General features: G+C 38.3%; 1 protein-coding gene across 2 annotated transcripts in view; it reads right to left on the minus strand.

The window, feature by feature from the left end:
* Nucleotides 1-15,076, minus strand: part of fam189a1 (family with sequence similarity 189 member A1) — a 97,375-nt gene that overhangs the window by 42,301 nt on the left and 39,998 nt on the right. For both annotated transcript variants that reach the window (XM_077563786.1, XM_077563785.1), the window contains exon 2: nucleotides 6,198-6,254. In XM_077563786.1, coding sequence (XP_077419912.1) covers nucleotides 6,198-6,254 — 57 coding nt within the window. The remainder of the gene's footprint in view (nucleotides 1-6,197; nucleotides 6,255-15,076) is intronic.

A 15,076-nucleotide genomic window follows, 5' to 3' on the forward strand; every position in this document is an offset into this window, starting at 1 on the left:
CTGCCCCATTCATAAATTTGATTTACCGTATTTTCACGTAAGCGCTCCGCTTGACTGTGTGGGAGCATTTCCGCGGACACTAGTGATGTCACGTTCACGAACTAATCGAGTTCAGTCTTTATAGAGACCCGTTCTTTTACTTGAGTAATATTATTTGAAGTAACACTACTCTTAGTACAATTTTTGGCTACTCTACCCACCTCTGTGCCCCTCTATGGAAGCAACTATCTATGAAGGGTGTATAAGAATTTTTGTAATTTCAATGTTTACATTACTATCTGTGAACAATTTTAGGGATGCAACAATATCCTAACATCATGATAGAAAAATTATCACAATATGAACCTCACAATAGTGGCAATTTTGTTCTTGTGATATCATGATATTGACGTTATTGTTGCATCCCTACAATTTATCCATCCATTGTCTATACACTTATCTTACTGAAGCTGAATCCGATCGAGGCTGGCATTGGGTACCAGCCTAAGGCAGCTTACATCCTGGACTAGTCAATCAAATGACACAGATAAGATAGAACCATCCACAACAGAAGCCACAACATCGACAGAAACATTGACAAGAATGACAGTGGTGAGAGCCTCGAAGAAGGTTAGACATTCTTTGTTTCTTTGACCCACTCCAGGTCCAACCTGTCGCTTTAAAAGTCAGTGAATGCACATACGTCAAGGACACTTGACTGAACACATCACGGACTATGTGAAAAAAAAAAAAAAAAAATTCAGTGATTTGGAAACATTCAGCTGCATCTCATTTCCTGTGAGATGATCGGAGAAGCAAACAGAGATGCAGTCCCAGTCGTCACATGCATTTAGAAGGTTGAACACTCACAGTTTTGAGATGCATTTTTGACATTCTAGGAGGAGGCAAGTGCAGCCATGAGCAGTATTGAAAATGGGTGGATAGAATATCATACTGATTAATCAAATCTCTATCCATTCATTTTCTATACAACTTGTCTACATTAGGGTCATGGGTTAATGAAATGCTATATATTTTTCAAGAACCCCCCCCACACACACACTAAATTTCTATAACTACAACTATTGATTATGATATTTGTATGCAAATGTTGCAATGCTACAGCTCGAAGCATTTTATTTATTTATTTATGACCACGTTTTCAATGTACAACTTTAGAAAATGTAACTATAGTTGTCAAGTCCAGCAAAGCTGGGATAAAAGTAAAATACATTCCTTCAAGCAACACATACATAAATCACTAGTTGGTTGCACTCCGCTATTTATGAGGGGGTGTCTAAGGCAAAATGCCACGGCCAATGTTTTTGTGCGAGTCTTGTCCTGGATGATACCCTCCATGTTGAGCTCATTATTGTCTCTCCCTTGACCAACTGTAGACACGCTGCTATCCAAAAATAGAAAGTTATTGTGGTACTGTCACCTAGGGCTGGGCGATATAAATGGTATGTACAATTTAAGGTATAAATTTTGCCAAAGGTAGAGATTTTGACTGCACAGCATACCGTTGACGTTGAGTGCCTCCAGCACATGTTGACGTTGAGTGTCGACACGTGCATACTGTCAGTTGTAAACAAGTGCGCATAGCAGAAAAGAAAGCAGAACAGCAGAAATTGGACGTGACATCTGTTTACTGAGGAAGTCGTAGTCAAGCGAACGGCAGTATGCATGACAGTACACGGCGCTAACGCGGTGAGAGAAACTTAAATTTCTAAATAAACCTCACAATTGCCAAGTAGTAAAAGTTGAGTTAAGTGTCACCACGGCATAATGCAGCAGGGCTGACGTGACTCGCCTATTCATAGTTTGTGACGGCACCAAACTTGCGACAGACGGCAGCAACACAACTTTGTCCTGAAATCACCTTCAAGCTCCAGTTAAGAGCAGTAGGACATAAATCAAGCAAGCAGCAAGCTAGCCGCGCTAGCTGGCAGTGCTAAAATTCCTCAAAATCGCTACTGTGGTTCACGTCACGTATCGTCGCATAGACCAACATCTATGGGGAGAGATTCTGAGAGGAAAATAGTGTGCTACTAAAGTGCAGTTTAAATTTAAGTTAAAAAAAAAAGGGAAAAAAAGTTGATTATCTAAAAAAGTGAAAACTAGTTGGTTATTTATTACATGTGTTTTTTGTCTTCTGTATTTATAAGTGTTCTTTAACGAATCAAGAATATATATTTCTATCAAAATACCCGATTATTTGCTAGAATTTTCAGGAGGATAGCTGTATACCAAAATATTTGATAGCTTAGTTAATAATTTTGATCTGAGATTTGCACAATAAATGTTGTTATCCAAAGTAAATGTATTCTCTCATTGTTTTTTTTTTTAAAATCCATTTAGCTTTTATGAAGGACTACGTAAACCAGTAAGCTAATTATTTATTTAAAAAAATAAAATAAAAAATAAAACACTTAATTCTATACCGTGATATATACCATTACCATGAAGGGATGGAGTAGATACCGTGATATGAATTTTAGGCCATATCGCCCAGCTCTACTGTCAGCTCACAACAGAGTAGACGTGGTGCTTCTATGCTAGTGTCAGCTGACCTGTTTGCCAGCCAATCACAGGGTGTGCACTATAATCCTTTTTTTTTTGGGGGGAACGCTAATTTCAAGGGACCTCCAAGCCTGTTCAATTAAGAAATTACATACTATACATCTTTTCTGACGAAATGATGTCAGTCAAAACATCTCAAAAAGGTCAAACAAAATCCACCCAAAGACACAATAGCTTTTGAATGGCGTGATTAAAAAAAAAAGAACAATATTTTGGAGTGGCCTAGTTAAAGCCCGGACTTAAATCCGATTGAAATAATGTGGCATGACCTTGCTCGAAAACCAGCCAGCCCTCTGTTTTGAGGTGAATTGGTGCAAGGTCTTAAAAAGTCACACATGCCAGTCAAACTCTGCCTGCCAGAACTGAACATTACCAGCAAGCAACGTTCACAAAATGCACATGACACGTTACCTTATAAACCTAAAGAAGGACAGGACTGACACAGACTAATCTGGAAAATCGCTCATGCTTATAAAGGAACGAAAAGAAAGAGGATTTATCTGTGTTGCAGTGCAGTGCAGTGTGTGTGTATGGAAATTTTCCACTCCACTATCGAAATGATGGGATGCTTTCTTTGATCCTAGAGAGCGGCTATGAATCAAATCTCTTCTCTACTCTAACGTTACACAAAAGTGAAGGAAAGCTGGGGGAAGGGAGACAGAAATGTGAGTGCAGAGGATCTGCTTAGCTGGGTGATAAAACTAAAGGAAGCGAAAAAGGCAATCTGCAGAGAGAGAGAGAGAGAGAGAGAGAGAGAAAGAGAGAGAGCAAGAGATACAGAGATGAGGAGGTTGAAGACAATGTGCGAAAGCTGCAGAACTGAGATGAGATTATTTATGGCATTAAGACAGCATGAAATAGTTGGATGAGAGGCTTGAACCTTTACTGCACTCTTTTTTTTTGTATTCCTACTTTAAATAACAGTGCGTTAAAAAGGTTTACAGAAATCATTTACAGTGCATTTACATCTACTGTATGTATCACAGAGAAAGGGAATGCAGAGTCAATTAGAGATAAAATGATTTTTAATCAAAGGCTGTCAACTGACAGACCAATGAGCTGTACATCGTCCCACGTGATTGGCCAATATGAAACTTGCTTTCATGGCATAGAAAAAAGGATTCAACTGTTTACTATTCATGACCATAGTCAGCTCAGTTACTGTTGTCAAAGAAAAAAATAATAAAGTAAGGGATGTAAACATTCCACAAGTTATTAAATTTCACCCAAAGACACAAATAACTATAATTATTGCTTTAGATAAAATATTTATTCATTGTGACCGAATGCACTCACCTTCAAAAGTATTAAAGAAGTGAGACCAATTTATTTATTTTTGCCTTGGACTGAAAACATTTGGGTTTGGTATCAAAAGATAATGAGAAAATATGAGACAAAAAAAAAAAAAAAGTTGAATTTTTACTTCCAGGATTTTACGTATTAAATGTCGGATACACGACTCGTCTATTGTAATGTTTTTCCATGTTCCGTGAGAAAATGAGCTCTATTGGTTTTAAGTATGTTTGTTTGTTGTATTGTTTTGGCACTTTGTTTTGGGGATTTTATCTTTATACTTGATGGAAGTTCTCCCAACCACTTTACTGGCATCTCTTTTCCATTCAATTGACAGACAAAAGGTTTATGTAGATTTCTGAGTTAATTCTTACATCAATGAAAAGTAACATGCACAAAGCGTAAGAAGTTACGCAAACCCAGTCCGTGCTCAGCCTCCCTTCCTATTCTTCTTGCTAATTAAAGTTTTATATTTTGTGATGTAGCCTTTGTACTGTTCATGAAGTCATTGGTTAACATTTGAGGTTGTTGTAGTTTGTTGAGGCTCTCATCGTGTTTCTGTGATTAACTGCTACTGTTTTTCTTGATAACCCTGTTTAACCATTCACTGGCGGTTTCTATCTTCTATGGCTGTGTGACTTTGTGTTTGTGTCATGGATCTGATTGACTTACTGCTTTCTGTCAGGTGGTTAAACATGTACAAATATACAGTATAGGATTCACAAGCAAAAGCCGAATCTGAAACTGTGTGTAGACAAAACTCAGATCAATTATCATGTTACAATACTTTTGCTCACATGAAAAATGGGTGCCTTCAAGCAAAAGATGATATCTTCTAAATAGTGTATCAGTTCTAGATGGAAATACCTGAAAAAAAGCTGAATTGTTCATCTCTTGCCGAAGATGAACACAACACAAATTAAGGAATATGTCCCACTCTCCCAATAATACCTTTGGAAAGAAGAATTTTACTATAGCATTTTAGGAGTTGAGTTATTACCTTTTGTTCTGCTCTGCTGGGATGACTCTTTAGTTAGTAACGCCCTATTCACACTGACTGCGGAACAGCCATGGTGCATTTTCCGTACGGCCGCCGCACGGACTGCAATTCAAACCGCGTGGGTTGCGTGAGCTGTCCGTGTCTGGAAATCTGAACCCGCCAAACCACAAGATCACGGGGGTTCACTTTGGAGAGTTGAGTTCACGCGATAACAACCGTGCATATAGAGTCCTATTTGTAAACAATAGCCACACTTGCCTGTTGTCACATCGATATGCTCTTGAACATTATTTCTGTGACTTCTACCATGGCTCTTCTACCATGGGTAAGTAAATTTTGTGTTTAAATAGTGTTATTTTGTCATGTTCAATTTATTCTGAGCTCGTTTTTGTCTTAAATGTCCAACTCATGTATGTAGTTAGCTAGCATCTCTCCCCCTAAAAAATGAGTTCGCAAACGGTTTTATTTTGAAATATACCGGATCCACCTCAATGCCGACGCTCGACTTCCTGTCTGGCTCGTGTAGTTTCTTCAGCTTCATGAAAATACGCAGGCGTTCCGCATGTGGCGTCCGGAAAAAATAGAACACTTGCGGAAACCTTCCAGAGCGCCGCATCCCTTCCGCACCATATGCGCAAAAATGCAGCTGGTGTGAATTGACACGCAGACTCGAATGCTTTCTATTCCTTGCTTTCTATTCCTTCTCTAAAAAGATGTACTGTACTGTACAGTAAAAAAATAGCGTGTGATATTGATTTGTGTTGAGGTAATTTTTCTGCCACTAGATGGCATAATTGCGTTTGTCAGACGTTGGTGACAGCTCAGTGCATTTTTTGTCTTTTTATATTAAGAGCAATCTACACTTTAACATGAAGTAACTTGTGAAATTATGCAAATTTTTACAATTGTAAAATACAACTTGACCCGTCTCCACAAATATGTGCATTATTATTAAATTTATTACTGATAAGTTTTGATATGGACATGTCTGCTGCGTTGCAATGGAATTCCCCCAGTACAGGCTTTCCAAGTAAGGGGCAGTCATAAATCGCACGTTAAGAAAATTAATGGCGTTAAAGGAAATTTAAATTAATGCACTTTTGACACCTCTAGTTCAAATATATCTTGTAAAACTACCTTGACATGGGCTGTTCTATTTGTATTTCCCGTTGTGCAATTGTAGCTTCAGCAAGTTCTTATATACAATTTCCACTTTTGTACTGAGCTTTATTCTTAACCTTTGGTCACCCTATCTGACCACAAATAAAGCATCCCAATAAAAGGCTGCCTCTTGTGAATTAGTCTGTCAGATTAGCGGTGCAGGCGTTCAGATAATACTCACCACCAGCGAGAGTGGCCGCTTCCACGACACCACGCCGATAAGCCCAGAGAGAAGAACCTGGGAGAAAGAGTACACAAAGGATGTTGAAAGAGCAAATTGATATGAGCAAAAAGGAACACAAAACAAAAGCCCAGAAGAATACAGTCATGTTTACATTCAAGGTAAACTTGATTCACTTTGGCCTCATTTTTATTGATGGAAACATAAAAATCATAACTGGTAATAACACTTAAGTTTAACATTCATTGACTACAACCCCGCACAATCTAATAAAATCCAATACAAGACCTGGATGAAAAATTAGAAAAGGATTATTGATTATCCTGAGCGAGCAAGCTAATACAGGCAGGCAAATATCGATATGATCGATTGTAGATTGTGCTTGTCATTGTGCGATGTCACTCGGCATTGTTTTGAGTTCTTCTCTTCATGTTATGTAGACAAGAATATGTGTCAGTGTCTCTTTTTCTAGTTTTGTTTTGTCTACTCCTTTATTTGGTCGGCCAGTTTGTCAGCAGTGATCATCCTCATAGTCCACACGCTGGTTTAGAGATGGGCTGTCTAAAAATATTTGTACATTATATTATTATCTGCTTGACATCTCTGCAACCTAAGTGTGACTCTTTATCAAAGGCTTGCCATGGGCATTTGTAGCCCATTTTTGGGAATGCTGAAGCACCCCAAAATTAAAAAAAAAAATGTAATTTATTATTATATATTTTTTTAAATGTATGTCCTTTTTAAGCAAGCAGTACTTGGTTGAAACACAACACAGTATTTTAGCAAAATTACAGCAATTCAATTGTTAGGTAGGAGTTAGCTGACACTTTTTTTTCTAGCTAGGAAACATTTCCGGTGGTCAGAGTTAGCACCATATGTCATTTTTCTGTCCTTTTTTTTTTTAAATATAACGCTTTTCCACCATACAAGGTCCTCAAAGCGCTTTACATTCGACTGCTGATGGCGCAGCATCAGGCGCAACTGAGGGTTCAGTATCTTGCTTAAGGATACGTCGACATATTCACAATGGCATGAGATCAACAACCCCTTTAACACTGAGCCACGCAGCCACAAATACAAAGTAAACTTGACGAAAAAAAAACTCAAAAATGAAGCCTTGACCAAGAAACCTTAGGCTTGATGCAGAACACATGGAAGTCAGCTAGCCAAGAAACCTTGATGTTCTGACAAAAGTGTCACTCAGCAATTCCAGCTAGGACCATGCTCAGTTCTATATGACAGAATAAAGGCATATATGACAAAATAAGAGTGACAAATACAGGACCATAGCAACTGACAGCATCGCAATAACCCAACCGAAAACACAGTCACAACATTATATTCTGTTTCTATCGGAATGGGCTAAGCTAGCCTTTATATCCTATATGTGTGTTAATATGAAAGACAAGGTGCTATAGTGACAAGCTAACTGATTGGATGCGCATGACCAAAAAGAGTTACACTTCTTTTTCATAAATGTGGGAATGAAATTGCGTTAGTATGCACAAAGCAGTTAATCTTGCCTGGCTGAGAGCTCAGCACCCCTAAACCTTTGACCCTTGAATGAATTTGAATTTAATTTTGATTTGTTTGACAGAGATCAGGCTGCAATACCTGATGCGGCATTCATGTAATATACTTCATGTCGGTCTCGTATATACTCCCTGCTATCCAAGCAATGAGTATGTGTGTAATATTTCAGAAATGGGAAACCTGCTTTCCATCCAGCTTCATTTTTTTCACATATTCCCATTTGGCTCTGTTGATTTTCCTCACATGACATTCAATTTGTTTCTTACCGCCTCACCTGCACCATATCAGTGACATGGCCACTGAAAATAATGTATCGTGTTTTAGTCTTGCATCCAAATCTTTGCTCACATTGACGTCGTGCACAGTAACGATGAATAGCATTCAAATGTTTCATTTTGACTCGCTCACATACATTTGGAGAGCTTCACAAACTAAAACTGCCGCCTGACTATTCTGTATGTAAAATAAATGTATTCATTGTATAAACATATTCATCACTGCACATATTCAAATTACCATAACTCTAAAGAGACCACAAACTGTGAGGATAAATTAAAATTCAGTCTGGCGTCAATTATTATTTTGCACCCTCATGCCACATCAAGTAATTGAGTCATTTTCTAATGCTGTGACACATATGGGAAAATAATATAAATGTGATCAATAGGATAAGCCAAACCAAACTTCCCTCAGGCCTCAAAATGGATCAAATGAATATTTTTACGGAACCAAATTTGAAGGGAAGTTACTGTAAAGTAACAGTTTAGAGGTCAGTGAATATGTAACATCGAGCTTGAATAAGCAAGCGCACTTGTGTGTAGGTGTATTTTGTTTGGAAGAAATGTTTGGAAGAAATTGTTTGAGAAGAAATGGCACATGAGCAGCATTCATGCGATGAATCGGCTCTCATCAGTCACCACAGGATTTTCCTCTTGGCTGCTCACAGAGCAGGATTAGCTTGCAATACTTAACAGCATCAGTCACCAAAACCTGCATCAACTACTGAAGCATATTAATAAGTGTGTGTCTTTTTATATGTGAAATAGTAAGATGTTAAAAGGGGAGGCGGGCATCAAGTAATGTGATTAAAAGTAAAAATAACATCTATGCAAAGTTGGAGTTGCACTGACCTTGATAATCAGAAAGATCCGAAAATTGTTTAGCGCCTGGACCACAGAAAAGCTTTTAGCCTCTGAGGAGTGCCATTAACACAATAATGAATTAAAAGGATCTCAAGATGGGTTCTGAAGGAGGGTGAAGCAAATAAATCCCAACACTACATTAAAATCTTTAGCCAGTGAACTTGGTTATAGAGGAGCTTTTTTTTTGGTCTCAAGACAATATATAACTATCTCATGGTTGAAGCTGGTTAACTTTAATGACAAGTGACAACAACGTATACCCTGCATTGAACACATTCCAGAGAGGCAGCCCATGAGCACACACACACACACACACACATGCAGTAACAACAGAATAGCAATGAGGGAAAACATATTTTAAAAGGTTGATGTCAGTATTAATCAATCAATCAATCAATTAATCTCCCTTGGGTTAGGAATGTAATGAAATGACTTTTGATTCAACATGATTTGATTGTTAATGATTTCTGCTTCAATAAATAGATATGCAATAAATAGATGTCTGACTCGCTAATGCTAAATAGCGCACTACCCACAACACTTTTATCACTCAAAAGAACGGCTATTCATACAAAACTTTTCAGGAAGATATACAGCGAAGAATCTTAACATTACTCACCAGCATATGCTCTTCCTACGCTGCCAATTTTTTTTTTTTTACTGGTATAACTTGATTGTTACTTTTACATTCTACTCTCTAATGTGGCTATAATTTAACAGTGAATCAGAACGCGCGGACCCACACTGCCCCATAAGTGGCCAAATCGGGTACATCATGAACAGCGCTCCCAGTAAAGGCACACACTAACAAGAGCAAGAAAGAATAAAATAATTTTAATAAAATCACTTTTGTGACATTCAAAATTGATTCTGAATTGTACTAAATGAGAATCGTGATTCTTATGAGAATCGATTTTTTTACACACCCCTATTATTACCTATGAATTATGAATGTCAATGTTCACAATCATAAACACATTGTTAAATGTATACTTCTACAATTGAGCATTAATATCCTTGTGAAGGCAGCTCTTGTAATGGATCTAGTGACGTCTCTGCATTTGGGGCCAGGGGGGCCGGTCGCCACCAGATGGCGCTGTTGAGCACTAAGCAGGCTTATAATTGGTCTTCTTTTAAGTTCAATGGTCTATCTTTCTAAACAGGCTGAAATAGGGCCGGAGCGTGTGTTTAAAGCTATGAGCCACTCAAATCACACTGCGCATGTCCCAAGATGCTCTCAAAAGACAGCATGGGGCCACATTAACTGGGCCCGTCATCCAATTAAAATACAGGACTGATGTCACGTGATGTCAAGACCCAACCAACACACACTCAGTTTTGGCGGACGGCAGCCGCAGTATACAGCAGTAAGTAGTTTTCATCGAGAGCAAAGAGACTATATGTAATAGCAAACCAACAATGTGAATGAAGTAGATTTGTTGATGATGTAATCTCTCAAGAGAGAGAGGCAGCACTGAAAAAAACAGAGAGGAAAAACAGTTATGAAGGAAGCTTGTGGCTCAAAAGGAGGTGAGACCACCTTATAGCAGCACAGCTTGTGGACAGCAAACTTTTCAGTAATTTCAGTAAAACATCTCCATGTGCTGAATTTGAAGCAGCAAATAAAATCTGGCCAATTGGAAATAAAGTTAAGCTAGAAACCGAGCTAAATGAACAGCACTGGTAAGTAGCATTTTTATTTTGAACGAGGGATGCTCGACTACGGAAAAAATAATAATCACGATTATTTTGGTAAGAATTTAAATCACGATTATTCAAAAAATAATTTTTTATACAAAACAAGAAAATGCTTAAACATTTAAAAATATTAAGACAAATTAAAAATGTAAGAATTATATACAAATAATTTCAATTACTGGAGTGTAATAATTGAAATTGCAATTGGATTTCGATTAATTGCACAGCCCTATTTTAAACCATTTGAAGTTTTTATTCACAGCATTAAATTGTAAGGCTATGGATAAATGGTAGGCTACTTCATTTATATAGCGCATTTCCATCGGATTGTGATCTTGAATTGAATCACAGTTTATTGTTAAGGCTTTGCTGCTTGTGAATGTTAAGTGCCCACTGTTGGGCCCCACTCAACTTTTAATGCCAGAGACGCCACTGAATGGATCATTAAATTAGGTGTATGAATACCATTAAAGAGGACAAAGGTGAAGACTGGGAAGTTAGGTGCAAGGTTCAATTTTAAGCCTAATAATTTTTAATCTTTATATTCTCCCCCTGGAGGACATCATCGAGAGACACAGTGTTAGCTTTCACAGCTACACTAATAATACCTAGCTGTACATTGCTGCATTTTTTGATGACAAGAGGACTATTGATAACCCCTTTCAAATTGTATTTTAGATATTAAGTCATGGATGACAGAGAATTTTCTACAGCTCAGCCAGGACAAAACAGAAGTTTTAGTTATCGGCCCTTAAGGTAAGAGAGAGAAACTTTTACCAAAAAGAGATTTTTTTTTTTTAAGCTCACAATGTGTGAAGAACTTAATTAAGATCAGTTTTTACCACCTTAAAAGTGTTACGTGCTTGGGCATGAAATTGATGTTAGTCATTTTAATGTTTTATGATGGATGTTTTAATTGCACAACACTTTGAGTTGCATTTTATGTATATAAAAGGTCCTACATGAATACATTTAAAATTTGATTTGATGTAAAACTACATAGATGATACACCAGAATACAGACGTTGAGAAGGATAGGATAGTAGGATAATCAGGACATGACATTTCACTGATAATGTAGCTCTACCACTGTAATCAATGCCTATCTGGGCCATCATATTTGTATAATGTCATAACACTTAAACACAATAACAGTCAACATGCTCTGAAAGTGATGAAATTGGGATCGTTTTGACCACAGAGAACAGCAGGACTACATGATGACTCACAAGTTACTTGGCATCATCTCACAAAAACGGCACTCAGTGGAGCGGAAATCTTGTTCCAAGGCCAAACTGTTCTAATTTGGAACAGCACCAAATTGAACATCTTCATACATAGCGACCTGGCAACCCCCTGAATGTGATTGAATTGAATTGAACTTCAGGAAAAAATTAATTACAACCAAAGCGCAAATAGCATTTAAAAATAAAATGTTAAAAGTAAAAGGTTTCTTTAATTAGCCAATTTCTCTAAGGACTTCCCTTTAAACAAATCCACATCCAAATGCATATGTTATCAACCATTGCAAAGCCAAAGCAACCTTGATCCTGGCTTATTCATATGCATGTGCCAATCAAAGAAGCCATTACGGAGAGTGTTACGTAGAAATCGAGGCTCTTCTTAAACATCACCACAGCCAAGATGGATGGAGCAGTGTGGTTGCCTTGGTTACCACATACTGGCAATTTGCCAGGATCTGTAATGATTTCCCATCAGCTGCTGCATTGACAGAAGCAAGCAGGTTCCATCTACGGTTCAGACACTTCAACATACACACACTCAAACACACCACAGCAAGGTCATAAAAATAGATTTAATTGGAGCCCAAAAAATTGATAACCACGACAGATTTCCGCAAAGCTTCTTCCATAGAATCTTAGGCGAAGAAATCTGTCAGGTACTTAGATTGTGTAGTTGTAATTTGTGTCTGAACGTGTGTGCATTTGTGAAAGTCGTCGGAATACTGTACCACAATGTAGAAGATCTCAGCTCTCACCTTCTGCTGGTTCTGCCTCATTGCCAGCTACATCTCTTCTGATATATGATACACATTACGATGGCTTGGGATGCCACCTCCTCTAGAATGTCCTCTGATGATTACAAATGTGAGTGAAAATTAAAAAAAAAAAAAACTGCTGTTTACTGCTATGATAAATATTCCTCGTAGTAATGACAGTATCCTGTCCCACTTTGTTAGTGTATCCTAGGGCTGGGGGTTTACCATGTTGATTAGAATTAATTACAGAAAACGCAACACATTCAATTGCACTTATCTATTTCCGCACCCCAGGCGACATGGAACTATTATGAGTGCCCCAATTCCTGGCCCCACGATAATACTGATGCATGTGAAAGAAGCGAGACCTCATTGCTTGAACATGTAGATGGAAAGTTAGTTTTGAAAAAAATTGCTGAAAGAAGAAGACCATAGAGTAGACCATATATTTAGCTTATCACTGAAGCAACCCAACTGTTCTCAGCTAAATGTAAAATAGCACGTTGCACTGAACATAAACACCAGAGCTAGTGTGACCAGATTTTCAAAATTGAAAACCCGGATTGTTAAATACACATAAATGTCACCTAATTTAATCATTATCTCAATCTTCCTCAACGACAAGTAAAAGACGGCCGACAGGGGTAGTTATCTGCATCGCTAATACTAATGCTATCTTGGCTGACAGTTCAACAGCGCTTAACAAGCAAATCCATGCACCCACCATTATCCTAACTTTTTTGCACTGTGCCAAAGCTGGCTGTGCCGTTTACCTAAAAATATACCGCTTCAAATGTCAGCTTGCGTTGTCTGACCGGCTAGAGGCGACCGCAATGGGGAGTAGGACTATAATTCCCATGATTCTTAGAAGTGAAAGCCGGAAGTACTTCTAGTTCTGGTCAATGCTTGACTGCTATTGAGTAGATGCGAACGCAAATGACAATTCAAATAAATATTAATGGAAATAAATAGGAAGAAATTTAACAGTTAAATTCCCTTTTAATGGGTTTATCGTATGAATCGCAATGACAACTGTGACATACACAACATAGAAAAATACAGGACGCTGGAACGAGACCTGCGTAATGCCGAGACAAAGCAATGAGGTTGGCAAAATCTGCTGGGACGCGAGACCCAAGGCTCAAAACCAGGACTGTCCCGGCCAAAACGGGACGTCTGGTTACCCTAACCAAAGCAAACATTAGCATCAACAGTTGTCTTACAAGCTAGGCTACTTTTACTTTTTGCTGTTAGAAATTGGCCGAAAGAGAAGAACAAACAGACATGTGGTTATTAAATCACATTAAGATTTGATCTCACTGTTATAGCCTGTAAAGTCTTTTAAAAGCTTGAATAAAGCCAACTCAGTTTTATGAGTTACAAGAACCTTGTAAGTATTGTTAGCTCAAAATGCAGCATATGCACTGTTTTGTGTATGGCAGTAGATAGCGCTTTAGGTGCCTTCCTTTCAGGACAAACATATGTTCTGTGGGAGACGGGATATATGTGAGGATTTGAGTGTGTGTGTGTGTTTTATGTGTGTGGGAGGCATTGGATTTTGTTTTGCTTGATTTTATTTTGTACTGCAAAACACTTTGCGCAACATATTGAGGTATGAAAAGTGTTATATAGTCTGATCGATTCATTTCGGATTAAATTTAGTTTCTTAAATTCACTTGTTTGCCTTTGTGAATACATTTATAAAATATACAAAGCCTCTGTTTGTTCTAAAGTCCCATCATTTGAAAGTATAAAAACAGCCTTGAACAATAGCAACTCAAAAAGCATGTGCGCGTCTAAATATGCCCTAATGAAAGAAAGACAAACGAAGGTGGGCTGAGCACTTAAAAGCTGGTGAAGCATTTTTTTTTTTCTTCAACCTTCAAGTCTGGCAGTGAACATGGCGAGCTAAATCTATGTGTGGGTTGAAATACGCTACAGTATTTATGTAAATGCTATTGACCATGTAGGCTACTTTGCACATAAGCATCAAGCATGTGCACAGTGGATGAAACACAAAGTGATTCAACGCTGCTTGTTTCCATGAGCTCACGCTGACAGAGTGAACAGACGTGAGCGTTTGGTTTCCTTGTGTTCGCGCTATTTAAACACAAGGGCCCCCACGCCCTAACATCCTTCTCCAACTGTACTCCCGTTTCTCTCCACCCACCACCTGCTTCTGCTTCCTAAACCCTCCCCCACCTCGAATCAGCACTCCGCTTTGGAGCTGAGCCGCACCTCGGAGACGTTGCCATGGAAACAGCGGGACAACAGCATGTTAGCTGCTGCTCTGAGGAGGCGTGGCCTGTCAGCCAACCATTGCTCCTGTCTTTGCATTTATGGCTATCTCTGTTGCCTATGTGTACACAAACCTCCGCTAGTGTCATGTGTGAAGAACAACACAGTTCTTCGCCATATTAGCAGCTAAATGAGTGACTTCCTCATGGCAACAGCTGGCCTATAAGAACACTGCTCTGATACAATGTCCTTATAAAACATTTGTAAAG

Source organism: Vanacampus margaritifer, chromosome 4, assembly GCF_051991255.1.
Source record: "Vanacampus margaritifer isolate UIUO_Vmar chromosome 4, RoL_Vmar_1.0, whole genome shotgun sequence".
In the NCBI taxonomy this organism is placed as follows: domain Eukaryota; kingdom Metazoa; phylum Chordata; class Actinopteri; order Syngnathiformes; family Syngnathidae; genus Vanacampus; species Vanacampus margaritifer.